The sequence below is a fragment of the Magallana gigas genome, chromosome 5, assembly GCF_963853765.1.
Source record: "Magallana gigas chromosome 5, xbMagGiga1.1, whole genome shotgun sequence".
NCBI lineage: Eukaryota > Metazoa > Mollusca > Bivalvia > Ostreida > Ostreidae > Magallana > Magallana gigas.
The window spans coordinates 14,383,568-14,409,572 of record NC_088857.1 but is presented as its reverse complement, the minus strand read 5'-3'; the positions used below and the strand labels follow the sequence as shown (position 1 = coordinate 14,409,572).

General features: G+C 33.3%; 2 protein-coding genes and 2 long non-coding RNA genes across 6 annotated transcripts; 1 reads left to right on the top strand and 3 right to left on the bottom strand.

Annotated features, from left to right (window-relative positions):
• Positions 1 to 355: 355 nt before the first annotated feature.
• On the top strand, positions 356 to 7,218 carry LOC117689761 (uncharacterized). Its single transcript, XM_034471706.2, has 4 exons — positions 356 to 681; positions 5,201 to 5,282; positions 5,405 to 5,464; positions 6,164 to 7,218. Exons 1-4 carry the CDS (start codon positions 550 to 552, stop codon positions 6,304 to 6,306), a joined length of 417 nt encoding a protein of 138 aa, XP_034327597.1. The 5' UTR covers positions 356 to 549; the 3' UTR covers positions 6,307 to 7,218.
• Positions 7,219 to 7,318: 100 nt separating this feature from the next.
• On the bottom strand, positions 7,319 to 10,369 carry LOC105328328 (uncharacterized). 2 transcript variants are annotated; one of them, XR_010713905.1, is made up of 4 exons: positions 10,267 to 10,336; positions 9,799 to 9,987; positions 8,032 to 8,134; positions 7,319 to 7,477 (listed from the first exon to the last, which is right to left on the bottom strand). It is a non-coding gene; the product is annotated as an uncharacterized lncRNA (long non-coding RNA). The 2 variants fall into 2 exon arrangements; XR_010713904.1 differs by lacking the exon at positions 9,799 to 9,987 and having other exon boundaries at positions 10,267 to 10,369.
• A 1,140-nt stretch (positions 10,370 to 11,509) lies between these two features.
• LOC117689767 (uncharacterized) lies at positions 11,510 to 13,587 on the bottom strand. Its single transcript, XR_010713903.1, has 3 exons — positions 13,430 to 13,587; positions 11,996 to 12,110; positions 11,510 to 11,723 (listed from the first exon to the last, which is right to left on the bottom strand). It is a non-coding gene; the product is annotated as an uncharacterized lncRNA (long non-coding RNA).
• Positions 13,588 to 14,107: 520 nt separating this feature from the next.
• LOC105328325 (cartilage matrix protein) lies at positions 14,108 to 24,663 on the bottom strand. 2 transcript variants are annotated; one of them, XM_034471481.2, is made up of 10 exons: positions 24,532 to 24,663; positions 23,560 to 24,120; positions 22,652 to 22,711; positions 21,836 to 21,961; positions 20,397 to 20,957; positions 19,490 to 19,549; positions 18,665 to 18,790; positions 14,934 to 14,975; positions 14,380 to 14,501; positions 14,108 to 14,290 (listed from the first exon to the last, which is right to left on the bottom strand). In XM_034471481.2, the coding sequence occupies exons 1-10, from the start codon at positions 24,659 to 24,661 to the stop codon at positions 14,198 to 14,200; spliced, it is 1,881 nt and encodes a 626-aa protein (XP_034327372.2). In that variant the 5' UTR covers positions 24,662 to 24,663; the 3' UTR covers positions 14,108 to 14,197. The 2 variants fall into 2 exon arrangements, with proteins under 2 accessions (XP_034327372.2, XP_065940261.1); XM_066084189.1 differs by lacking the exon at positions 22,652 to 22,711.
• Between the last annotated feature and the right edge of the window lie 1,342 nt (positions 24,664 to 26,005).

Genomic DNA, 26,005 nt, shown 5'->3' with positions numbered 1-26,005 from the left:
GGTCAAAACCAAGAACATTTCAATTAAAGAAATACCTAAAACTGGGATAAATGGCCAGCAGTATTTAAACGTCACTCATGTAACTAACGAAAGATATAAAAGCGTAACGAAGAGCTATAACATGCACATGTATATCTTTTAGATTCAGATTTATATCCGCTTAAAAAAATTAAGTGGAAGGGCGCATGTGCAGAGTGCTTGGATTTACAATCAATTTATGAGTATCGCACTACAGATTCATTACACTTAAAATGCAATCAGCTAATGCGCCGGTATAGATCCTTGCATGTCTCAAATGCTACTAAGGGTCATTCGTATATAAATATGAGATAGAAAGTCAACTTCCTTCTGTAGCCAAATGCATTTCTACAGAAATCAATAACGGACTATAAAGCTCCAAAAAAGTCCTTCTCTGCGTCAAAATTATTTCTATCAATCGAGTTGAGAAGGAGACCACACAGTTTAACATACCTCGCCTATCGCTCTCCATTCCAAAGACCACAACTTGCTACCTATACGGAAGACTCCTTACATACAGACATACTTACAATGCTCAGTGCGAGGTCTGGATTTGTGTTTGTCTGTCTGTTGGTCGTTGGTGTGGAATCCTATTGGTACCAGTACCTTGGCAGTGGACCGTACTTTAACAAAAACTGGAAGCAGCATCGCAGAAGTCTGAGTGTGAGTCTTTATTTTTTGAATTCGTTTTTTTTTATTTCCATGTACACTTATCGTACTAGTATTATCAGTATAAAAATATTAAATCTATTTTTATGCAATGTACAAAAACCTCTCTTAATTACACTTTGACCAATGGACTGTCATTGAGATAAGTACGTTTGATCTTTCTAAAAAATCTCAAAATCATAATATAAATTTATACATAATCGCTTAAAAGTACACAGACACATAGTGTGCTCCCTCTATAGTATTTTTTTTCTTGACAAAAATATGAGCTCTCTCTCTCTCTCTCTCTCTGTTGTGTTTGTATTTTCTTTTAAATTAAAACAAACATTTGAGTACTGCATAAATATGCATGATCCCTACCGGTAACAACATCCCCCTATCCATTTTAAAACAATGAATTGCTGTGATCGGTTTCGGCCGATCAGTTATGTCCGTATGAGGCATCCGGTAAACATTTATTTATTATTTGCGCACATGAAACGCTTTGAACTATTTTGTTATCTTTGCGGTGACAGCTTCATACGGGTGCCCTCCATGTGAATCTTTAACTAATAGTGTAATGTTACATGTTACAACTAAGGAACATCATTTGATGCATTTGAGAGACTTGAGATTTAAACGCTGTTAGAGCTACTTGTGTACATAATGATTTAAATCATGTTTTGTTTTAATTTACAGGAGTAAGAGTTTGAATTCTTTCGGAAGTACACTTCGTCTACTTAACGTAAATTTTAAGTTTTAAGATTCGTTCCTTGCTATTTTGGAAAGCAATAAGAATTGCATTAAAAGAAATTAATTTCAGAAATACATGTTCATTAAAAGTAGCAAAAATACATGTAACTTATCTGAAAGACATCATCTGGGAGGTTTGACTCAATTCGGCACACAATAACAAGAAATTGGGGACAGGATACATGTAGCTGACAAACCGCGATAAAGACTGTACCCTACCGCCAGATAGACGATAGCCCCACCCCCCACCTCCATTTCACCGGTAGGGTACAAATAACATACTAGATACACTGTTACTATATTAAAATACTATGAAATAAGATACCATATTACATGCGCAGGAGGCATCACGATTTCAGCGCAGATAATCTATGAGTTCATCACGATCGGAGTTTCCTGTCTCTCATCTTTCGTCGATGAGATGATTAAAAAAATGTGCAGATTTTATACTGAATCGCACAAAATAATAAGTTTTGTTCTTATGATCTCGATTTATAATTAACTTAAGAGGTGACAAAAAATGACCGTATCCTTTTTTACATCGTATTAATCTATTTCAATATGATTTTACGCCGCATATTCATGCAGTTTATAACATTACGACACGGTCACGTGCAAGTTTTGTGGATTTTGCTTATTGCAGACTTAGCATTTTGACAAAAATCTTAAATTTCCATTTATAGATACGAATAAAAGTTTGAAAAAACCCCAACAATTTCTTGGTTCATGGATCTGGAGGTATGAAGGTAAAGAGCAGTGCAGAAAAATGCATAACCTGTACTAGCAGGTTATATCGGGTCTTTTTTTGCACTGACTGCTACCGGCTGACTTCATATGCTTGTCTGAACGACCAAAGAGAGCAGTCATACGACATTCGAACTCTTATTTCGAATCTCGACTGAGCCTTTTCGACTTTTGTAGAGACGGGCTTTTAAAAAATCCGACGTATTCTCAGTTTCTGTAGAACTTTCGAACTATAGCTTGAAGAAGTTCCGTTAGTAAACAAACGACAAAGAAGTAGATTAGAACAGTTTTGTATTTTCTTGAAGCATGTATTTTTTCTCTCATACGATATATAATTGGACGGAGAATAATATGCAAATCTGAGTAAGCTCGGATGTATTTAAATGAAGGCAGATATTAGCTCTCTTATGAAATTCATCTTTAGCATGGAAAATAGTTCAGAGGCTGCTAATGACAAAAATTTAATTTTCATCTCAACCCATCCATGGGAAGTTTAAGATCGAATAAGTGCGTGGATGTATTCCAGAGAAATTAGATCCTTGCAGAATATATTCTTGCGGAATATTAAAGCTTTTCATCTCCGATGCTCAAATTAATGAACGAGTACCTCGAGTCTCGTTACATTTGCATATTCTGGAATAAGTTCTCGCATTCTCGATATCACGGGGAAATTAAGCCGCAGAAACCACGAAATTAGCAGTTCTTTCTGAAATTTGAAACGTTCATGGGTGTGAAAGTGAATGCTAGTGCTATTAAAACTAATTGTTTGTCCTGAATGACAAAAAAAAAATCAAAAAAATCGATGTTTTTTGAAAACAAGTTCCAATCTTTCATTATTGTACCTTAATAATCTCTAGGTATTTTGTTCCTCGGACATTTGAGCTTTCTCACTTCCTGTTATTTTAACAAAAAATAAACTGGTGTTTTGTTTTAATTCACAAACAATATCTTTGTAGACGACAAAGATACATTTTTTGATTTTTAAATGATTTTTAGAGCATCCATGTTAAAAAAAAAACCCACCCAAAAGCAACATATATGTTTTGTCATGCATAAGATATTCCCAATATATAAAGATTTTTTATTTCCCTCGTACTTCGATGTATAAATTGATAATACACGAATTTCTAATATTACAGAAACATCATATCTTGTATCCCCCAAAAAATTCAACATGTACATTTATGTAACTATTGTCATTCTCTAGCAAACATTGTTTAAGAGTGTGATTGATAAACATTAAAATGAATCCTTTGGAAGTTCATGTGGGTTTAAAGGAAGATGGCATTGCCAAAAAAAAAATAAAATAAAATTAAATAACGCACGTCATCGAATTAAGTAAAAAAAAATTTCGACAATCTTAACTTTCGTTTTATTATTGATATTTACATATGTCATTGGATTTATTTTCATGTACCCATAAAGTGAGTAAGACATAAAGTTTGTGATATTACCCTGATTGTCGATCAGTATGTTGCACAGAAGAAACAGCCTATTCTTCTTTAATGTATGGACCATTGATTTAATTGTCTATGACGTCAGTACATGCAGTGGAGAGAGAGAGAGAGAGAGAGAGAGAGAGAGAGAGAGAGAGAGAGAGAGAGAGAGAGAGAGAGAGAGAGAGAGAGAGATGGCGCATGCAGTTTATGCAATTATAACGTGTTTGTTTTTCAGAGAACAAATACATCACTATAGATCGTTAAACAAGGCAATAATGTGTGTTATAACGAGATTTTATAAGACTTAGTGGGAGTCCAAGTCTGACAGCTTCCATATCTCATAACGAAAGGCTATCCTTATCGGCACTAACATTTAAGGCTTGGTAGTAAATTATGAAGTCTTTATTGTTCTTTAGCATCCATCACAATGGTGGAAGTGGCACTCTCCAGCATCAATTGCCAGAAACAAAAAAGCAGAAAATTGGTCGCATCAATTTCCAGTGACAGGGGGTTAAGAATTAAGAGTGTCCATGGCTCTTAAAATGTGCCTTGCCATGCGGATTTATATTGAACATTTTTGATAGCATGAGATCTATATCAAAGATACATTAGTTGTTTTATGCTTTTGAATTTCTGTATTGCGTGCCTGCAATGACCCCCCCCCCCCCCCCCCGATATATGCGCATTATTAACAGCAGGGTTTGGCAGAAATTGGACAATTAGGTACGGATAGAGATGTTACCAGACGAAATACGCCAAACTATACGCGACCATTGTAAAGATTTAATTATCTTAGATCATCTTATGCTATGCAAACCATTGATGATTTTGATTCTTTTCAGAACCTACAAATTTGTTTCCTCACCTCTATTAACTTTTTCTTTATTTTGGATCTAAGGGCAAATGAAACATCGAAGTTTTATTGATTTATTTTGAAGTAATTATTTCAGTTTTTCAGAAATACATTTACACTTGACCAAGTCATAAATATTAGAATAAATATTTAATGTTTTTCTAATATTTTTTTCCACATGTTTTGTTCTTGTAAAACATCATATTGATTATGTTATTTTGAATTGCATAAACATATTCTTTTTCAAGAAAAGTCAAATCTAAAAATGTTAAGAAATATTGAGTAATTACTCATAAATTTGTTAAACAAATTTTGTACATTTACCATATATTATTTTGGAGACGTATGTATAAAAAAATCTTCATTCATTTGACTAACGGATGATATGTGGTGAAAGGGGGTTTTAAAATAAAGGGAATTTGAAGACTGTAGAGGCTTTAGATCAACAACAATTTTTCAGTTTCTATTTATTAAGTAGTCATTTAGTCATTTATCTTCATGTTTATTTATCTATTCATTAATTTATCAACAGCAAATTAACAATACATCAAATACGTTTAAATTACATTCAGGCCTATACCAAATTCACTTTCGTCAAGTTTTTGTCAAATCTTAAAGCGAGACGTAAAATTAAGGGATATCAAGAATTACATCTGTATCGAATTGTCTTTGTCAATCCTTTGTCATAAGCATGTTAAAATGAAATAATCCTGTTCAATCACATTTTTGTTCAATTTTTAAACAGTGTGCCGAAAGCGAAGAATCTTGCCGACGCTCGAGCGAATGCTGCGACACTAAAGACGTGTGTGTAAGAGACAGACAACAAGGTACATGTAACCCCAACCCACCTATCCAATCTGATTCTTTGATGACCATTTTCATGCTAAAAGATTTTTTTAAAATTATGAATGCAGCACTGATTTTCTTGTCTTGTGTTTGTGTCGAGAAGGTGGAATCTGCAGGAATATAGAGAATGCAAAGTTGAATCCCGAGGCTCTCAAACCTATAGGTAATTTCTTTTTATCAACCATGCTTCTTATATGAAAAAAGCACTAATAGTGCATTCATAGCTCTATAGAAACAGCCAGCTGACTGAAATTTACACGCCCCGTTTACCGACTGGTCGAAATCTACAGCTGCTGAAACGGACAAGAAACTGACAATAATGAAATTGACACGCCCTCTTTATCGATTGGTCGAAATCTACAACGACCTAAGAAAAATCACAGACTGCACGAAATTATCATAATGATGTCAGACTCAAAGTCTCACAGGAGACGATTTCGCTGTTTCTTTTAGCTAATGTACTAATGTACATCAGTAATTTAGTGAATTTATTAGCTATTCACAATCAATTTATTAATTAGTTAAAAGAAAGATTTTAATATAAACAATAAAATGCTTTCTTTGATGATGGTATTGCGACATTGCAGAAAAAAATTACGTAACCGCGTTAGCGGGTTATGTATTTTTTCTGCAATGTCGCTACATGTACGTGTACCATCATATCCCGAATGAATCACCAAAAAAGCATTTCATTGTTTATATATACACTGGGTTTCAATTCAGTTATTTAAGCAACATGTACACTGTTAATAACTGCGGCATTATACAAACTTGTGAAGAGGGGAAAAAGCCTATGTACTATGTACATGTATTTAGAATCCGTCAATTTTAAACATGCTTAAACACGACATTTTGTTCACAGGAACCCAGTGTTCGGACAGTGCGGAGTGCGGCGTCGGTCTTTGTTGTAGAGGCGTCTTCCTGTTCCGGTTTGGAAAGGTCAATCGATGTCAAAGAAGTGATGGCCCTTTTATGTGCATTGCTAGTGAATCATTCGAGTACTAGATTTTAATTTTTTTTTCTGAAGCATTTCCAAGTCATGCACATGTTTCATCATTCACACTTTAACCTGTTGCAAACGCGCGGCATTCAATTTGTCTGTACCACTTGTTGTGTTATAGGACCGACGACATAAAAAATAAGTACATGTAGTCAATGCTTAAATTTTATGCGATGACACATATTAAATGAAAATACCCTTTGTCTAAAGAGAATTTATGTACTGTTTTAACGACCCCGTGTAACGATGACAAACATGACTTTTGTAAGGATTTTTTTTTGTACACTTTTAATTAACCATTGATCAAATAAAATACATATATACTAGAAGGAAAGAAATGGCCAACTCAACAGGAAGTTACGGAGTATTTTTTGTGGATTTGGTAGATGGCGCTGTGGCTGTCGTCGGTGTTGTATCAACTATAAAAAATTGATTAAATATTTTAAGATATGATGCTTTAACTATAATTAATAGATGAACGACGACGTATAAAAAATGACCTTGCAAAAAATACAAATATCCTAGCTTGTACGTTATTAATTATCATTTTGATTATGTCTATAATTACATTTAAAACCCATATTTGTAATTGCATTGCAGAATTCAAAAATAAAAGTTGTTTTGTACTTTCAAAGAATGTCTTTGCCATAACGAATATAGGAATCACCTGAACAATAGCCACAAAACAGAGCACAGTTGATTTTGGCCCATGACGCGTACAATGGCGTACACACTGAACGGACTGAACGAGCGTAGTCAGCACAATTTGGTAGTTTGTCCGAGCAGTTATTCACAGGCGCCGCTGGTGTAACTTAAAATATATTTTTTGAGTAGTTTTATGATTCCATCTACATACGAGAATCATTTTGGGATTTTATTGCATATTTTAAAAATAAAAGTAGTTTTGTGCTTACAAATCATATATATTCGCCAGAATGGATGATTTTATTACCTGTGCAAAAGCCACAAAACAAAGGACAATGTTTTCTGGCCCATAATGTGTACGGTGGCAAACAAGCTGAACGACCATAGGTAGCACAGTTTGATAGAGTGTCTAAGCACTTAGTTATTATAATAGGCGCTGCAGAAGGTGCTTCTGTACCACCACATTCCTCTGTGGTCAGTCGCCTGTCTCCATCTAACCAAACAGCTGCGCATCCACCGCAGTAGTTAGTCCTACATACAACTTTCAACTACATAATATGAACTTGTAAATATGTTTAAGCATGTTTTATTTATGAAACATCCATGAAAACTCTCTTTATTTAGCTTTTAAATTACTTTTTTAAATCTTATTGACTTTTCACAAAGGAATGGTAATGGTAATGCATTACTTTACTCATTTAACGGTAATGTAATGCATTACTTCAAGAAAATTAAGTAATGGTAAATAAATGGTAAAATGCCCCAATTCATGAAGTAATGGTAATGTAATGCATTACTTTACTTTGTAATTCGCCCCAAGCCTGCTACAATTTATACTATTATTCTACTACCATGATATCTACATTAATTAGCTTTGAATAGAAATCTTTTACATGCTCAGAGAACATTTTATCTTCAAAGTACATTTTAATAAAAATCTCTCACACTGATGTATATATTGTGAACGGTGCATTTTGGTGCTTGGAATGCATGTAGTAAGTTCGATCTAGAAAAACTTTAATACACACAAAAGAATATAAATGTAAACAATATTAAAATATTTTTTTAAAAACCCCGAAACGTACAAACAACGAGCTCCCGGATAAGTACAGAGAGACGTCACACACGGATCACGCAAACACATCGACGTACATGACGAATATTGGCCATCATGCTGAGAAACTGACACTGAAAAGGAAGTGCAGTGATAACTATAATAATAATAATTGTAGAATCTAGTGCGTCGCTCAAAATTTCCGTTTTTAATGTTTATAATGCTTCCGTAAGGCATTTCCAATAGTCAACTAAAATTGGAGTGTCAGTCGTAAAGATATAAGTGAGATACCTAGCTGACAATTCTATGTTATGTTTTCATGTGATGTTTTTCATTATGATCATGTTGATTCAGAATAGAAAATTTAAGTTTTAGACCTAAAATGAATGTGACAAACGGTAGGAACGGTTCATCTACATGTATGTTCAAAATGATTTAGCAGATGAAAATATGGCACAAGCCTAGATTACATAACAAAAAATTGTGAGCTCTGTAGCTTGCTACATGTAATTTCTCTAGACAAGTACGATTTTAGTCGATCATTAGGAATGCATGCTTTAAACATTGTAATTTTAACAATAAATCTAGAAAATAGAATTTGAATAGAAATCGTGACCATGCCGCTTTATATTTCTTTATAACACTTAAAGGGGCATAGTAACGATTTTGGTCAAATTCAATTTTTCTGCTTTATTATTTACAATGCTTTAGAAATGCATTTCTTATGATCAAATGAAATTTGACAGCCAGTCATTATTTAATAAGCAAGATATAGAACTCGTAAATCTTTGTTATGTAAACAATGCTCGTGCCCTGTTTTTGTTTATATAGGTTCAATATACCAATAAAAAATCTTTTTTAAGCTGATTTGTCCTTTTCTTATTCATCTTAAGCATAAATAAACAGTTCCTAACGCTTAACGTCTAAAGTTTAGACTTTTCACTTCAAAATTCAAAATGTAAACAAAAGCTTTGTTTACATAGTAAAGAATTGCTAGCACTGTAACTCGCTAATAACTCAACGGATGTCACTCAAATTTTAGTTACATAATTAAAAATTCCTTACTGAAGCAATGTAAACATTAAAATCAAAAAAATAATTTTTGACCAAAATCGTGACTATGCCCCTTTATAGGCCGAACATTTTTTACCGGGTGGTAAATCTCAGGTGAGTTCGGGGCTTAATTTCTAAAAGTGTGAAAGCCAGAAAGAACTGTATTGGAAGAAGAAGAAAGCCTCTAGGGCTTGCAGTCTACCTGGGGTCGTGCTAATCTCTATACACAGGGAGCAATTAATATGCAGAAAATAACATTGAGTCAAAATTGATCTTAGTTGGAATATTTTCTTGTTCTTAATGTCTTTATGAAAAAGTTTATGATTGAATTGAATTCAATTAAACAGTTGAACTGTTCTAAACCGAAGTCTGTGTCGTCCAAATTGAACAGGGTCGTAGAGGGCGTTAAATATCCCCTATTTGGAGCAATAATGATGGACGATTTTCAATTGTAGTTGAAATTTTTGTCTTGTATGCATTGTTTATAGTATAAATTTTACGATGCGAGACAATAATGTGCTTTCATTCTGTAAACACGACAGACATAGGTTTTCAAATTAAGCTGCTGCACAGCGTGTAATGCCATAAATTGCAAAATTTAGGTATGAATAGGTCTTGAGATCCACCCTAAAAGTACTTTAATTTAAAGGTAAAGTTTTTATCATTGATTTATATAATGGAGTCTCAGCCCATAATGGATAAAAAAAATTAGTGTTTTTCACCAAAACGTTTCACTTATCATTACCTGTATTTGTCACACTACAAATTATTCACCGTCATTGTAATTTATCAACGTAGCCCAGGGTGATAGGCAGGGCGCTTGTAGACAATTCGAACAAAAAGCAAATACTATTCAATCTATCGTCTTAGAAAACCGTTGTTAGGGTTCGATGGCCAATTTTAGACTGTATTGATCTCCTTTAAATTAAGATCTCTATATAAAAATATAGGGAAATGCATAAATTTAAAAGTTAAAACATATGGATTTTTCTTTACTAAATAATAGTTTAAGATTTATTCAGCAATCATAACTGAAAAGTTTGGGTAGATCTGATGGTAAATTGTTGATCATCCAGCCTCCTTAAGGATTTACACGTTCTAATAAACTAATCAGGAAATAATATACTGTCCAAAGCTCAAGTTTCAATCTTAATTAAAAACAAAAATATTATTATTAGTTAATTAATAATTGAAATTCATAGCTTGTTCTTACCTGACAATAAAAGGAAACGTATAAGAAAAGTTAGACCTTTCATATCTACTAGACTAAACCCAGACATGCTATGACATTCTATATAAATGAAAAGTGTTATCTCACTTTCTCACTGTTTACGTTAAGGAACTTATGAGACTCGGTGCGTTTCAGGAACCTTATTCGTTTTAACTTACATTCCATATTTGGCATCAGCATACATGTTCACGACCCTTCCTTGAAATTTAACCTAAGAGTAATTCTAAGATTTGAGAAAGGAAAGAGATTTATAAAGGGATATCCTGGGATCAAGGTAAGAGACATCTTAAAAAGAGGTCAGTAGCTCGACAATATGAAAAAATATATTAAGTCAGTATACATGTACTTTTATAACTAGGCTGATGCAATTTTTGGTGAAGTTTAACGTAATTATATTATGAGATTTAAGAGCATAATAATGCAGTGCGAGATTATTATGTCAGTGTCCATATGACATTTTTTACAATAAAATATCATCAATATTTAATTATTTATCTTAATGATCAGATGACATAAAATTGTTCATGCTATTTATTAAAGTTATTAGTTATTTTTACTCAACCTTCGTAGTTTTATTTCGTATTTGACATGAGACTTGACCAATCAATTTATTTTAAATCATCATTCACCACAAATGAGCGTATCAAATGCATATATTAAATAAAACATTTCTTTCTTTTTATTAATTCGTTTGTATGGTATTTCATCAAGATATTTCCGATCGATTTATACCTTTGACAATGTGATATACATTTTTCAAACCAGGTTTTCCAACAGAAAAATCCGGTTATTAAAATGGTAAAAATGGCGGGCGGTTGGGCGGGGGGGGGGGGGGGGGGGCTGCCAAAGAGTATCCTCATTGTACGGATAACTCCTCCAATAGTTTTCAAGATAGGAAGTTATTCTTTTGCAGATCATTTGTAAATACATGTATATCAGAGGTGTGCATATTGCTAGGATTTTGATTTATGATAATATATATGAAAAAAATACCATCTTTTGAACTTAGTCATTTTTAGGCAAAATTCTTTATATGGGTACTCCATTTCACTGTATAGGGTAGGTAGTGTTTATCAATTCAGGGTTGACTTGAATTATGGATACAGTGCACATTAAAGAAAATCCGGTTTGCTGTCACATTGACAGCTTTTCACGTGTCTAATTTTTGTACGAATATATATGTATGAACATTGAAAACAAAATTGAAGATAAAAACAAGAATATAACAATTTCTTATAACTTTTATTCAATGTCATTGATAAAATTAGAATTGGAATAAGGTTTATATTATTTCAAATTAAATAAGATCATATCAGAATGGAGGAATCAGGGCCGCCATTGTTGTAGAATGGTTCTCTGTAGAACCAGCACACTGCTCCGTGGACAGTCGGACGTGACCGTCATACCAGAACGCGTGACATCCACCGCAGTAGTTAGACCTACAAACGTCACCTTAGGATTAATCGAGTAACAGATCTACACAAGCTACGTGTAAGTCTAATTCACGTATTTCAACCATTTTCTACAGGCACCACATAAAGAATGCTGCAGTTTCTCGAACAATTAGAATTTATATCATATGCTTGGTTGCTCTTTTGGAAATTTAGAGACTATGTGTTCTTTTTGGTAAACAACATCAAAAAAGTATAAATTTAGACGTAAATGAGAGTAAATGTGTACGATTGAAAACATACGTATAATTATAACTTACACACAATGAGCCCCCGGATAGGTACAGCGAGACACCATGCACGGGTCCACGAAACAGAACACGGTGTGTCCGACACAGACTGAAGATCCCAGGGAGGCAGACAGACAGCCGGACACTGCAACGTTATTTAGTGACATCGATGAATGCACAGATAACGATTGTCAGATTTGTGAAATTCAATGCGGCAGTCTATAATATATAAAGCGAGTCAAACATGTTCTTTGGTTTAATGCATAGTTAACATTGCAGGAAACTGGAGCTGTGGTTAGAGTCATTTTAGCATTTTAACTGAAAAATGTAATAAAATCACAATTTTTAAAGTCATTAACGTTGCGAAGAACGTTAATTTTAAGTCAAAAGACGATGAAAAAGAAAATCATAATAACTTCGCTCCTACAACTGCATAAATTAAAATGAAAAGATGCACAGAATCATGTGCACTTGAATTGTACTCGACCTCGTTAAATCATTATTTCCTACATGTATCTGGGATTAAATTGAAGAGATGAAAAAGTATGAGATCACAGCGGCTACAGACCATGTAGTGGTATAACAAATGATGACCAAGAGTTAGAAAACCTTTGCTTATCAACATGAACGTGCACTCCAACAAGTCTCCTTAATTAAACTTTTCAGTGTATGCTATTATATAAATAGCGCTTCGCATCAGTTGACAATGGTTTTCTCGGGGTGTTAATTTCAACAGTTACCCTCCCAAACAGGCACTATTTATTTTATTATACTAAATGTCTTATTTTTAAAGAAAATTTTACTGCTTTTATATAGAAATAAAATGAATTCTACGGCGAACCGTACGCGCATAATTTACACGCATGTAACAATTCGTTGTGTTACCCGTTGCCAACTGTGTTGCTAAAGCTGAGGGTAATCGAACCGATTATCAACTGCGTCTAAACCAATCAGACTTCAGTATTTAACAAGAAGTATAATAATTAATAAATCTTTCATTCATCCGTGTTTGAGTGGAAGAAAACATTGTACTGTAAAGGTGAAATAGCAAATGAATGGTTGAAGTCAGACTAGGAACAGTTTTATCATTTAACACTTATCAATACTTTGTAATGTCATTTTAAAAGATATATTTAATTTAAAAGAATCTTATTGCTTTAATTAAAATAAAAGTGTAAAATAAAATCACCGGAGAATTATGATAAAATACTCCCAGCATATCTAGTTGATGTAAGGGTCAGATACATGAACGGTTGAATTATTTGCAAGGAGGATCAGAAAGAATTGGAGGGGGGGGGGTATACGTACATGTACTAGGTTTGTCCAGATTTAATCAGGAGAGAAAATTGTTTGGGATTAACATGTTTTTATCAAGTGACAAATAATGCACCAGTAAATCAATTTATCTTTAGGAAGTTTAACTCGAATATATATTTGAAATTTCTTAACAAGACTTGTTCTTACCTGACAAAAGTAGACAAACTGTAAATGTACACAAACCCTTCATGTTCACCAAACTTGTCTTGGAACAGGTTATAATATCAATCTTCAGAAACAGATAAGAGAATAGTTTTATTGTTATCTCGATCATTCCTTACTGGAGTTATCCAAGCGCATTTCAGTGACGTGCCTGTTATTGCTTGGTTATAATGTGGCGTTCATTCATTAACATGAGACTGAGTACTTTAACCTTGTCTTTGTGTATTTTGACAAATCTCGAAGCTGAATCAATTTTTGTTGCTAACATGCAGTCTGTAATTCGTAATTATAAGTCCTTAGATACATTCTACATAAAAAAGGCATATAGGTTAAAAATTTCAATTGAATTTCAATTTTGGATTTATAGCTGCTTGATCCGATAAAAAATATGGTGTCATGTTATCAAATTACATGAATATTAATGCAAAATGTAAATGTCGGGTCCTAATCAAATAAATTTGTCGATGATTTCCCCATACTGCATCGTGCTCTCTTTTAAAAAAACATTTTCACTTATGCATATTTTTACCATTGAATAGCATACGTTGCCAACCAGTTGGATCAACCTTTGTATTAAATACAATACATAACAAAAAAAAAATAATCATTGATAAAAATTTTAAAGTTACAAATAGCTTAATGAGGATTGGAAAGTGCAAACAATTTAGGACTAAACTTTAATAAAACATCCCATTTGTATTTTAAAAACATCAACTACAGCATATCTGACAGTTCATGTATCTGGTTGTACTCCTATGACACGATATTGGAGATGCACTGATGATCTTCGCAACACATTATCTCTGCACCTTTCACAAAAGTCTTCATAAAGATGCAGTCTTGTTTCTAAGAATTAAGAATATACAGATTAGTTAAGAACTTGATATTAACAATAGGAGAGCCCTAATCAATACCGATATTCTACTGAGACCTACCTTCGAACAATGCACTGTGAACGGTGTGTTGTGATATTGGCGAATCATGCAAACTTCTCCATGGAAACATGCCCGATTCCAAACACAGTTTAGATTTTCATCACATGCAGGACACGTTAACTCTTAAATTAACACATTTACATGATTTTATGACTTGAATTAAAAATATCAAAAGTAAAAATTATATTTTTTTTGTGTGTGGATAAGACCTTTTTGCCTCGTACATAGACTCCCTCAGTAATATTTTTGGAATATGCACAAATATTTACATTTTGATATCATTTTATGAATGGCACAATTAAACCGAAAACTAGGAATATTTTATCATGTGTTTTAGAACATTTCATTCTACAGCCTGAATAAAAAGAATAAGTACACCTGTACATAACACCAAGAGTTGGTAATGGTACATGCTTCCTTTCAGCATGATTTGTCAATGCGGTAAAACAAATTGGTGTTAAAAATTTTCCAATCAGATTTCATGAAATAAAATGTATACAGATAAAACATATTGATGTTGTGTCTTACAATGTATTTACAGTTTAAGAGCAAACCTGTTTTAGTAGTCGATGATGGAAGTGTTGTTGTTGGAGATGCTACAATCAAATAAATAGGACATAATGTAGATAACATGAAACACAAGTAAAAAGAATAAATTAATATTAGAATAATAATGCTTTGAAATGGAAACTAATATTTTACTCGAGTATCAAAAAATGTTCAATTATTACATAATTGGAATAAAACTGCTGATACATGTATTAATGAACATATAACGAAGTTTCACAAAAGACAGAATTACTCAATCTTGTGATAAAGAAAATAACTGTCGTTGTAGTTGTGACCTACAGCCACATTATCATTCGATTAACCTATCTAATCATAAATCGATCACAAAAAAAATAATCATGAAAAGTGCAAGGCAATATATGTTATATTGCTTATTAGTTCTACAGTACCGATCAGACCCAACCTAACAAAAAGTTAACCCCAACTAAACCCTAGGTTTACTTTCTGGGTTTACTCTGGGTTTACTAGAGTGGATCCATAATAAACCCCAAGTAAATGCAGAGTGGACACAGAGAATAAATCCCAATCAGAAGTATACCCTGAAAGCAGATGCTACATGTGTATTCGGAGTATACAAGGGGCAGAAATCACAGGCAGTAGGTTGGTATGATAAAAGATGGGTCTGATTCACACTTCAGTGCGTATAGTTAACTCCAAAAGCAATTCTCGAGTAAACCCAAAGTAAACCTCGAGTGGAACCAAATTTTCAAAAAGTAAACCCAAAGTAAACCCAAAAAATAAACTCGGGGTTTAGTTGGGGTTTACTCTGGTGTTAGATTGGGTCTGATCGGTATTGTATATTGCTAAAAATATTTTTCTATGTCTAAATACAAATGATTGGAAGTGTATAAAATCACATGCTCTAAACGTTCTCATAAATCTCAAAATAAATGACAAAACAAAAGACCGTCCTCACACTATCAAACTATCCAAAAATAAAGGTTGATAACAAATATATATACATATACATGTAGTATACATTTTTAAAAAACGGTTAAACATATTTGGTATAAATTTTAAAAAAAAGAGGAAAATAAAAGGAAATAACTTCTATTTTCCAATTCAAGAATTTATCTGTGTTTAGAGCAACTACATCGAAGACAACTATAAGTGTAACAATTGTTCGGCAAATAGTATAGAAACATGTATGGTATCTATGTAACATGTTATTGTGTTTTTCGAATCAACTCAATCTCATTATGGAAATGTTTTTTATTCTTCTTTCATTCCATGAAAAACAATTCTTTATCAGACTTTACTTTTTTAAGGTGTATACTAGATACAAATTGTTATATTTTATAGAAACGTTAACGAAGTAACACAAAATAACAAGAGGCCCAGGGGCCACATCGCTCACCTGAGCAACAATTGCCTTAATTCTGATCAAATTAGCATTACAGTATCAAAATATCTTGACAACTAAGTACAGTAGATCTTGCTAAAAAAATTGAAAATCTGCCAATTTTTATCCACCTTTTTTGGGGGTAAATACCAAGCCCCTTTTGTTGTTGTACCTGTAAGAAGATTTTTCTCTATTCCTATATACCCTCCCCCCATTTCGTGGCCCCACAATTCTCTAGGGAATCATGGTTTCATCAAATTTAAATCTGCATAACCTGTGCTTTCACACTAAGGACTGAGTTTTGGACCGAAAACTTTCCCATAATATTTTTAAAGATTTTCTCTATATATTCCTATGTAGAAATTCAAACCGCCATCACGGCCCCGCCCTACTACTAGGGACTGTGATTTTGTAAACTTGAATCTACACTATCTGAGGATGCTTCCACTCAAATTTGAGCTTTCCTGGCCTAATTCTTTTTGAGAAGAAGATTTTTAAAGATTTTCTTTATATATTCCTATGTAAAACTTGATCCCCCAATAGTGGCCCCTCCGTACCCCCGGGGACCATGATTTTAACAAACTTCAATCTGCACTATCTGAGGATGCTCCCATTTTAATTTGAGCTTTTCTGGCCTGATAGTTTTTGAGAAGATTTTTAAATATTTTCTCTATGTATTTCTATGTAAAACATGATCCCGCAATTGTGGCCCCTCCCTCCCCCCGAGACCATGATTTGAACAAACTTAAATCTACACTACAATACCGATACCGATCAGACCCAACCTAACACCAGAGTAAACCCCCCAACTAAACCCCGGGTTTACGTTCTGGGTTTACTTAGAGTTTACTTTTTGAAAATTTGGGTCCACTCGGGGTTTACTTTGGGTTTACTCAAAAATTGCTTTTGGAGTTAACTATTCGCAATAAAGTGAGAAGCAGACCCGACCTCTATCATACCAACCTACTGCCTGTGATTCCTGCCCCTTGTATATTTCATGTATACACATGTAGCATCTGCTTCCATTACCTCATTGTGGCCCCACCATACCACCTGGGACTATGATTTAAACAAATTTGAATCTACATTATCTGAGGATGCTACCATTTTAATTTGAGCTTTTATGGCCTGATAGTTTTTGAGAAGAAGATTTTTAAAGATTTTCTCTATACATTCCTATGTAAAACTTGATCCCCCTCTTGTAGCCCCTCCCTATCCCCGGGGACCATGATTTGAACAAACTTGAATCTACACTATCTGAGGATGTTTCCATTTTAATTTGAGCTTTTATGGCCTGATAGTTTTTGAGAAGAAGATTTTTAAAGATTTTCTCTATATATTCCTATGTAAAACTTGATCCCCCTCTTGTGGCCCCACCCTACCCCCGGGGACCATGATTTTAACAAACCTGAATCTACATTATCTGAGGATACTCCCATTTGAATTTGAGCTTTTATGGCCTGATAGTTTTTGAGAGGAACATTTTTAAAGATTTTCTCTATATATTCCTATGTAAAACTTGATCCCCCTCTTGTAGCCCCTCCCTATCCCCGGGGACCATGCTTTGAACAAACTTGAATCTACACTATCTGAGGATGTTTCCATTTTAACTTGAGCTTTTCTGGCCAAATAGTTTTTGAGAAGAAGATTTTTAAAGGTTTTCTCTATATATATAATTCTATGTAAAACTTGATCCCCCAATTGTGGTCCCACCCTACTCCCGGGGACCATGATTTTAACAAATTTGAATCTACATTATCTGAGGATGTTTCCATTTTAATTTGAGCTTTTCTGGCTAGATAGGTTTTGAGAGGAAGATTTTTAAATATTTTCTCTATGTATTCCTATGTAAAACTTGATCCCCCTCTTGTGGCCCCTCCCTACCCCCGGGGACCATGATTTTAACAAACTTGAATTTACACTACCTGAGGATGCCTCCACACTAGTTTAAGCTTTTCAGGCCGAATTGTTTTTTAGAAGAAGATTTTTGAAAAATACCAACAAATTTTCAATAATTCTCAATTATTTCCCCTTTAAAGAGGGCGTGGCCCTTCATTTGAACAAACTTTAATCCCCTTCACCTAGTGTTGCTTTGTGCCAATTTTGATTATAATCTGCCCAGTGGTTCTTATAAAGAAGATGAAAATGTGAAAAGTTTACAACAACGACAACGTCGACGATGACAACGACAACGACAGACAACGGACAAATTGTGATCAGAAAAGCTCACTTGAGCCTTTGGCTCAGGTGATTTTGTAGAACTTTATTGTGACATAGATTCAAAACATACTATGCTGTAATTTTTGTCGCTCAAAATGTTATATGTTTAGAAAACATCTGATGCGTCTTCTGTTTTAAGAACAAATGCATTACCGGTACAGAAGCCGCAATAGAGTGGACAGTTGACTTTGGCCCATGTGACGTATGATGAACATACTGTGCGTCCGTAGACCTCACACCTTGGTAATTTGTTGGAGCATAAAACACTGCTGGATAATGCTTCAAAACATTTTATGAAATTTTTTTCATGCTGATTCTAAAACAGCCCATGAAACATTATTATGTGCGTGATATTAAGAATACAGACGGAATCTAAAAGTACATTTTTTTTAAAAACTTGGAATTTGGAAACTACTGTCCTTCACAATCAACAGGTGATACAATGGTTTTGCTTGATACCAATTTCTAGCTAACTCACCTCATAAAGCAATGGGAAAATTATATAAAAATTTATGTATAATGCATGTATTTCAATAAACAATGAGAGATATTAAAGGTATAAATGGTGGGTTTTTTTAAATTTTAATAGAGGGTAACTTTTGCTATATAAAGTTTCATAATCGCTTAACATCGCCATGATGTGAGGTACTTAATAAAAAGTAGAAGTCACGGGGTGTTGAAGACCCTTATAAGTCCATTTTAGTGAACACATTTTACATAATTTCCGATAATATCAAAAGTGCAATGCAAATTATTTGATAACAAGTTAATCGCGAAGCTAAATCGGCACGAAATTGAATTTGTATAATAGTAAGTTACCTTCTGTCCATTCTTTCTGTACATTTTTAAAGAAGACAAAATTCACAAAAATAAAGTCTGATACATGTTAAGCAGTTCGTCGCAACTATCCTAGATTCTTAATCAAATGATAAATGTTTTTGTAAAGAATTGTTCATGAAGTTATGACGTAATACAAACCATTCACTGATGACGCAATTGCTGTACTCGTGATTGTTGTCGTTGAAATTGCCTTTGGGACTATCAAGAAAATATTACAACTGTGACATTAAAAAAGACGTACAGGCATTTCTAAATTCCTATATATATTCCAACTTTACAAAAACAGATTTCAACATGAATCAAAATTTCATTTAAATGGGGGAAAATAAACTCTCAGATTGGTTATATCACCTTTACAAAAAATACTATACTGTAATTTTTGTCGCAGAAAGATTTGATATGTTTAGACAACATTTTATACAGTTGACTTTGGCCCATGTGAAGTATGATAAACATACTATGCGTCCGTAGACCTCACACCTTGGTAATTTGTTGGCGCATAAAACACTGCTGGATAATGCTTCAAAACATTTTATGAAAACATTTTTCATGACGATGCTGAAACAGCGCGCGAAGCGTAATTATGTGATTTTGAGATTACGGACGGGATCTTAGTTGAAGTGAATTTTCAAAACTTAAAATTTGGAAACTACTGACGTTCTTAATCAACTGTCGATAGTTTTGCTTAATGCCAACTTGTTATAAATAAGTAGAATTGTAAAAGTATGTCGACGAACAAATTTAGAAACCAATAGGTCGGTTAAGCATATCATTTCACTTCAAGAAAATATAGAATTTGGTATCACCCAAATTGCCATTTCCATGCATTTTCTATGCATTTGTTAGGATTAAAACTTCTTTTTTGTAGTTACATTAAACTTAAATGTTCTAATAAATTTGATTCTGGAAGTTGAAGTTGATGACACCATCGATGCTGTAGTATTTTGAATTGTCAATTCAGTTAGCTATATGACTAATGATTTTAATGAAGGATACAAACTTTAAACGATAAAGTATGTATTAAGTACTGTAAAAAGAAAAATACCTTCACATATCTTTGTTGTCAGCTCACTGTGTAATTTAGAAAGAACATTAAAATCTGGGACTTGAAAAACGTGTTGAGGGCTTGTTGCGATATCCTGAAGTTCTTGTCTTGATACAGAGCTTCCGATGCCTATTGCAAATGTTATTATTCCAGCTTGGTGAGCAAGATTCGCCGCCCCTGTTGTGTTTGAAGGGAAAGTTGAGCGTCCATCTGTCACCACAACTAAGAAATTAGGCACTAGTGGACGGTCTCCCGCCGCGTGAGTGAAACTGTGCTGGACAGCGTAAAGGATTGCTTCAGATGTATGAGTGGACCCAGTTGAATATTTAATTGTGTTCATAGAACTTAAAAGTGCTTCTTTTGATTGGTATCTGCTCAAATTGAAAACTTCCTGAACTCTTGTTGAAAAAGTTACTACACTGACTTGGACATTTGAAGGCCCAATATTAGAGTTTTCAACAAAGGTCTTCACAAGATTTATTTGCTGGAAAAAATTAGCCGAGCCAACACTTCCCGATGCATCAAGAAGAAAAACAACATCTGCTTCTATCAAACTGCAGTCTAAACAAAACAGAATTTATTTCAAATATAGTAAAATGCGAAAAAAATTCTATACCCGTGAATGAATGCATATATTTTTCTTGAACTTAATCTAAATGACAAATAACAGAAAAACGATATATACATGTACTTTTAAATACATAACATCTGTAAAAGGTATTTTTAGATTTACCAACTGTTTTACAGGTGAAAATTTGTATAAAACACTGATATTGATAAGATTATGTTAACAAGTTGTGTATATGTATTAATAGCGTAATAAACAACTATGGAAGCTTTTCTGGCTAGATAGGTTTTGAGAGGAAGATTTTTAAATATTTTCTCTATGTATTCCTATGTAAAACTTGATCCCCCTCTTGTGGCCCCTCCCTACCCCCGGGGACCATGATTTTAACAAACTTGAATTTACACTACCTGAGGATGCCTCCACACAAGTTTAAGCTTTTCAGGCCGAATAGTTTTTTAGAAGAAGATTTTTGAAAAATACCAACAAATTTTCAATAATTCTCAATTATTTCCCCTTTAAAGAGGGCGTGGCCCTTCATTTGAACAAACTTTAATCCCCTTCACCTAGTGTTGCTTTGTGCCAATTTTGATTATAATCTGCCCAGTGGTTCTTATAAAGAAGATGAAAATGTGAAAAGTTTACAACAACGACAACGTCGACGATGACAACGACAACGACAGACAACGGACAAATTGTGATCAGAAAAGCTCACTTGAGCCTTTGGCTCAGGTGAGCTAAAAAGGATTTTGTAGAACTTTATTGTGACATAGATTCAAAACATACTATGCTGTAATTTTTGTCGCTCAAAATGTTATATGTTTAGAAAACATCTGATGCGTCTTCTGTTTTAAGAACAAAATTAATGCATTACCGGTACAGAAGCCGCAATAGAGTGGACAGTTGACTTTGGCCCATGTGACGTATGATGAACATACTGTGCGTCCGTAGACCTCACACCTTGGTAATTTGTTGGAGCATAAAACACTGCTGGATAATGCTTCAAAACATTTTATGAAATTTTTTTCATGCTGATTCTAAAACAGCCCATGAAACATTATTATGTGCGTGATATTAAGAATACAGACGGAATCTAAAAGTACATTTTTTTTAAAAACTTGGAATTTGGAAACTACTGTCCTTCACAATCAACAGGTGATACAATGGTTTTGCTTGATACCAATTTCTAGCTAACTCACCTCATAAAGCAATGGGAAAATTATATAAAAATTTATGTATAATGCATGTATTTCAATAAACAATGAGGTATAAATGGTGGGTTTTTTAAAAATTTTAATAGAGGGTAACTTTTGCTATATAAAGTTTCATAATCGCTTAACATCGCCATGATGTGAGGTACTTTAATAAAAAGTAGAAGTCACGGGGTGTTGAAGACCCTTATAAGTCCATTTTAGTGAACACATTTTACATAAATTCCGATAATATCAAAAGTGCAATGCAAATTATTTTATAACAAGTTAATCGCGAAGCTAAATCGGCACGAAATTGAATTTGTATAATAGTAAGTTACCTTCTGTCCATTCTTTCTGTACATTTTTAAAGAAGACAAAATTCACAAAAATAAAGTCTGATACATGTTAAGCAGTTCGTCGCAACTATCCTAGATTCTTAATCAAATGATAAATGTTTTTGTAAAGAATTGTTCATGAAGATATGACGTAATACAAACCATTCACTGATGACGCAATTGCTGTACTCGTGATTGTTGTCGTTGAAATTGCCTTTGGGACTATCAAGAAAATATTACAACTGTGACATTAAAATAGACGTACAGGCATTTCTAAATTCCTATATATATTCCAACTTTACAAAAACAGATTTCAACATGAATCAAAATTTCATTTAAATGGGAAAAAAATAAACTCTCAGATTGGTTATATCACCTTTACAAAAAATACTATACTGTAATTTTTGTCGCAGAAAGATTTGATATGTTTAGACAACATTTTATACAGTTGACTTTGGCCCATGTGAAGTATGATAAACATACTATGCGTCCGTAGACCACACACCTTGGTAATTTGTTGGCGCATAAAACACTGCTGGATAATGCTTCAAAACATTTTATGAAAACATTTTTCATGACGATGCTGAAACAGCGCGCGAAGCGTAATTATGTGATTTTGAGATTACGGACGGGATCTTAGTTGAAGTGAATTTTCAAAACTTAAAATTTGGAAACTACTGACGTTCTTAATCAACTGTCGATAGTTTTGCTTAATGCCAACTTGTTATAAATAAGTAGAATTGTAAAAGTATGTCGACGAACAAATTTAGAAACCAATAGGTCGGTTAAGCATATCATTTCACTTCAAGAAAATATAGAATTTGGTATCACCCAAATTGCCATTTCCATGCATTTTCTATGCATTTGTTAGGATTAAAACTTCTTTTTTGTAGTTACATTAAACTTAAATGTTCTAATAAATTTGATTCTGGAAGTTGAAGTTGATGACACCATCGATGCTGTAGTATTTTGAATTGTCAATTCAGTTAGCTATATGACTAATGATTTTAATGAAGGATACAAACTTTAAACGATAAAGTATGTATTAAGTACTGTAAAAAGAAAAATACCTTCACATATCTTTGTTGTCAGCTCACTGTGTAATTTAGAAAGAACATTAAAATCTGGGACTTGAAAAACGTGTTGAGGGCTTGTTGCGATATCCTGAAGTTCTTGTCTTGATACAGAGCTTCCGATGCCTATTGCAAATGTTATTATTCCAGCTTGGTGAGCAAGATTCGCCGCCCCTGTTGTGTTTGAAGGGAAAGTTGAGCGTCCATCTGTCACCACAACTAAGAAATTAGGCACTAGTGGACGGTCTCCCGCCGCGTGAGTGAAACTGTGCTGGACAGCGTAAAGGATTGCTTCAGATGTATGAGTGGACCCAGTTGAATATTTAATTGTGTTCATAGAACTTAAAAGTGCTTCTTTTGATTGGTATCTGCTCAAATTGAAAACTTCCTGAACTCTTGTTGAAAAAGTTACTACACTGACTTGGACATTTGAAGGCCCAATATTAGAGTTTTCAACAAAGGTCTTCACAAGATTTATTTGCTGGAAAAAATTAGCCGAGCCAACACTTCCCGATGCATCAAGAAGAAAAACAACATCTGCTTCTATCAAATTGCAGTCTAAACAAAACAGAATTTATTTCAAATATAGTAAAATGCGAAAAAAATTCTATACCCGTGAATGAATGCATATATTTTTCTTGAACTTAATCTAAATGACAAATAACAGAAAAACGATATATACATGTACTTTTAAATACATAACATCTGTAAAAGGTATTTTTAGATTTACCAACTGTTTTACAGGTGAAAATTTGTATAAAACACTGATATTGATAAGATTATGTTAACAAGTTGTGTATATGTATTAATAGCGTAATAAACAACTATGGAATCAATTTCAGTTTCGACAATTTTGGTACGATTTTTGCCTGTACAGGTATAATGATTTATTCCACGTGAAAAAGTATCCTTGATCATAAATATAAAACAATATTCACTTGAAATTCAACGACATCAAAATGCACTTACTTCTATGTGAAGATTGTGTTGCGACTGGGTTCTTGAGTGGACTGTTCGAGCTATCGATCAGGAATCCACTCACTCCCGAACAGAGAAAGATGGTAATTTTGAAACACAACATACTGACTAAAACGTCCATATTTGTATGGGTCAAATGCACTTAAAGATAAGGTCGCACAAGGTGTTTCATGATGTCAGCCATTTTTCGTATAGACTACTTTGTTATTAATTTTTTTTTTACTTTTTGTTTCGTAAAAAAATTAAATTTTGATAGTTTTTTTTTTCAATGTTTGTTTTTTTAATTCACATAGATAATAGCTCGATCGTTTTAAGACTTCGTAATCATTTAGTTTGATAACCCTTGTACGGGTCGTAATGTAAAATGGGACGCATTATAGTTCAAGCACAATAGAGTTCAACATCGATTAACAGTATACATTGTAACAGAACGAAATAGAATATCATTTCTTATGTATAAAATTAGAACCGACAACAGACAAATATGTGAAAAAAAATTACAGTAAGAAGGAAAGTTATGCAAGTGTATTATATATGAAGTCTCATTAATTTACAGTAGAACGTATATGACATGTAACAGGCAAATCGGTCTTACGTACTATCATTACAGTACGAAGGTAGAGTGTCTAACCTGTGGTAAGGAAACAAGAAATTAAAATATTCATGAAGTGGATAGCGATTCGTTTCATGATTGAATGAAATAAAAATTATTTAACTTATCCTGGATCAAAGTTACATCTTGTATTTCCAGTAACTTGGAATTTTGTTGACACCAGAAGAATGTAAACACTTTCTATATTCTTGTAAAAAAGACACCACTTTTTAGAGTGTCAGTGTTGCTCCCTTGCTGTTATGGTTAAATAATAAATATGCTTACTTTTCATACTGTGTTGTTCTTGTATTATATAACGTGCATTTCTTTTCAAGTTCTTAGGAAATGTGTTACCATGTGGTTTTAGCAAGGATTTAGTCGAGCGATAGTCGAGTACTCGTTGATTCATTTTAAAGCTGTATGTCCTTTGTGAATTAAGTAATGCAAAAATCACATACGTCGTAACTTTAATAAAAACGTTTAGGACTTAAAATATGTTTTTCATGTGATTTATATTATAATATTATCAAATAGAAAAATATTTAATTAATACTAAGTTAAGTCGTTGTACCGTATCAGCAATTAAATTTAAATAGTCATAACAACAAGCGCCTTAAGATGATTACATGTATTGATATGATTCTGTTTATACAAACATCATATCGAATACCTAACCAATGACTAATTTAATTGATATTTAACTTTAAAAGAAACATCCATTTGGTATCCTCGATTACATTTATGTGAAAGTTGTTATTCAAAACAATCATTTAATCAGACGGCTAAAATAACATCATGGGTACCGATAAAACAGATTGTAATTTACTGACCAAAATGCCGAGAAAAAGAGTGCTGTTAATTTCATTCGTAGCC

Bases quoted from the DNA above. Each gene is read 5' to 3' on its own strand.
- LOC105328325 (XM_034471481.2), bottom strand. From the start codon at position 24,661: ATGGACGTTTTAGTCAGTATGTTGTGTTTCAAAATTACCATCTTTCTC. The intron at 24,121-24,531 runs GTAAGTGCATTT...TGTTTTGTTTAG, and splicing joins AACACAATCTTCACATAGAA to ACTGCAATTTGATAGAAGCA. The intron at 20,958-21,835 runs GTAATGCATTAA...TGTTTTGTTTAG, and splicing joins CTATTGCGGCTTCTGTACCG to ACTGCAGTTTGATAGAAGCA.
- LOC117689761 (XM_034471706.2), top strand. From the start codon at position 550: ATGCTCAGTGCGAGGTCTGGATTTGTGTTTGTCTGTCTGTTGGTCGTT. The intron at 682-5,200 runs GTGAGTCTTTAT...ATTTTTAAACAG, and splicing joins AGCATCGCAGAAGTCTGAGT to TGTGCCGAAAGCGAAGAATC. The intron at 5,283-5,404 runs GTACATGTAACC...TGTGTCGAGAAG, and splicing joins TGTAAGAGACAGACAACAAG to GTGGAATCTGCAGGAATATA.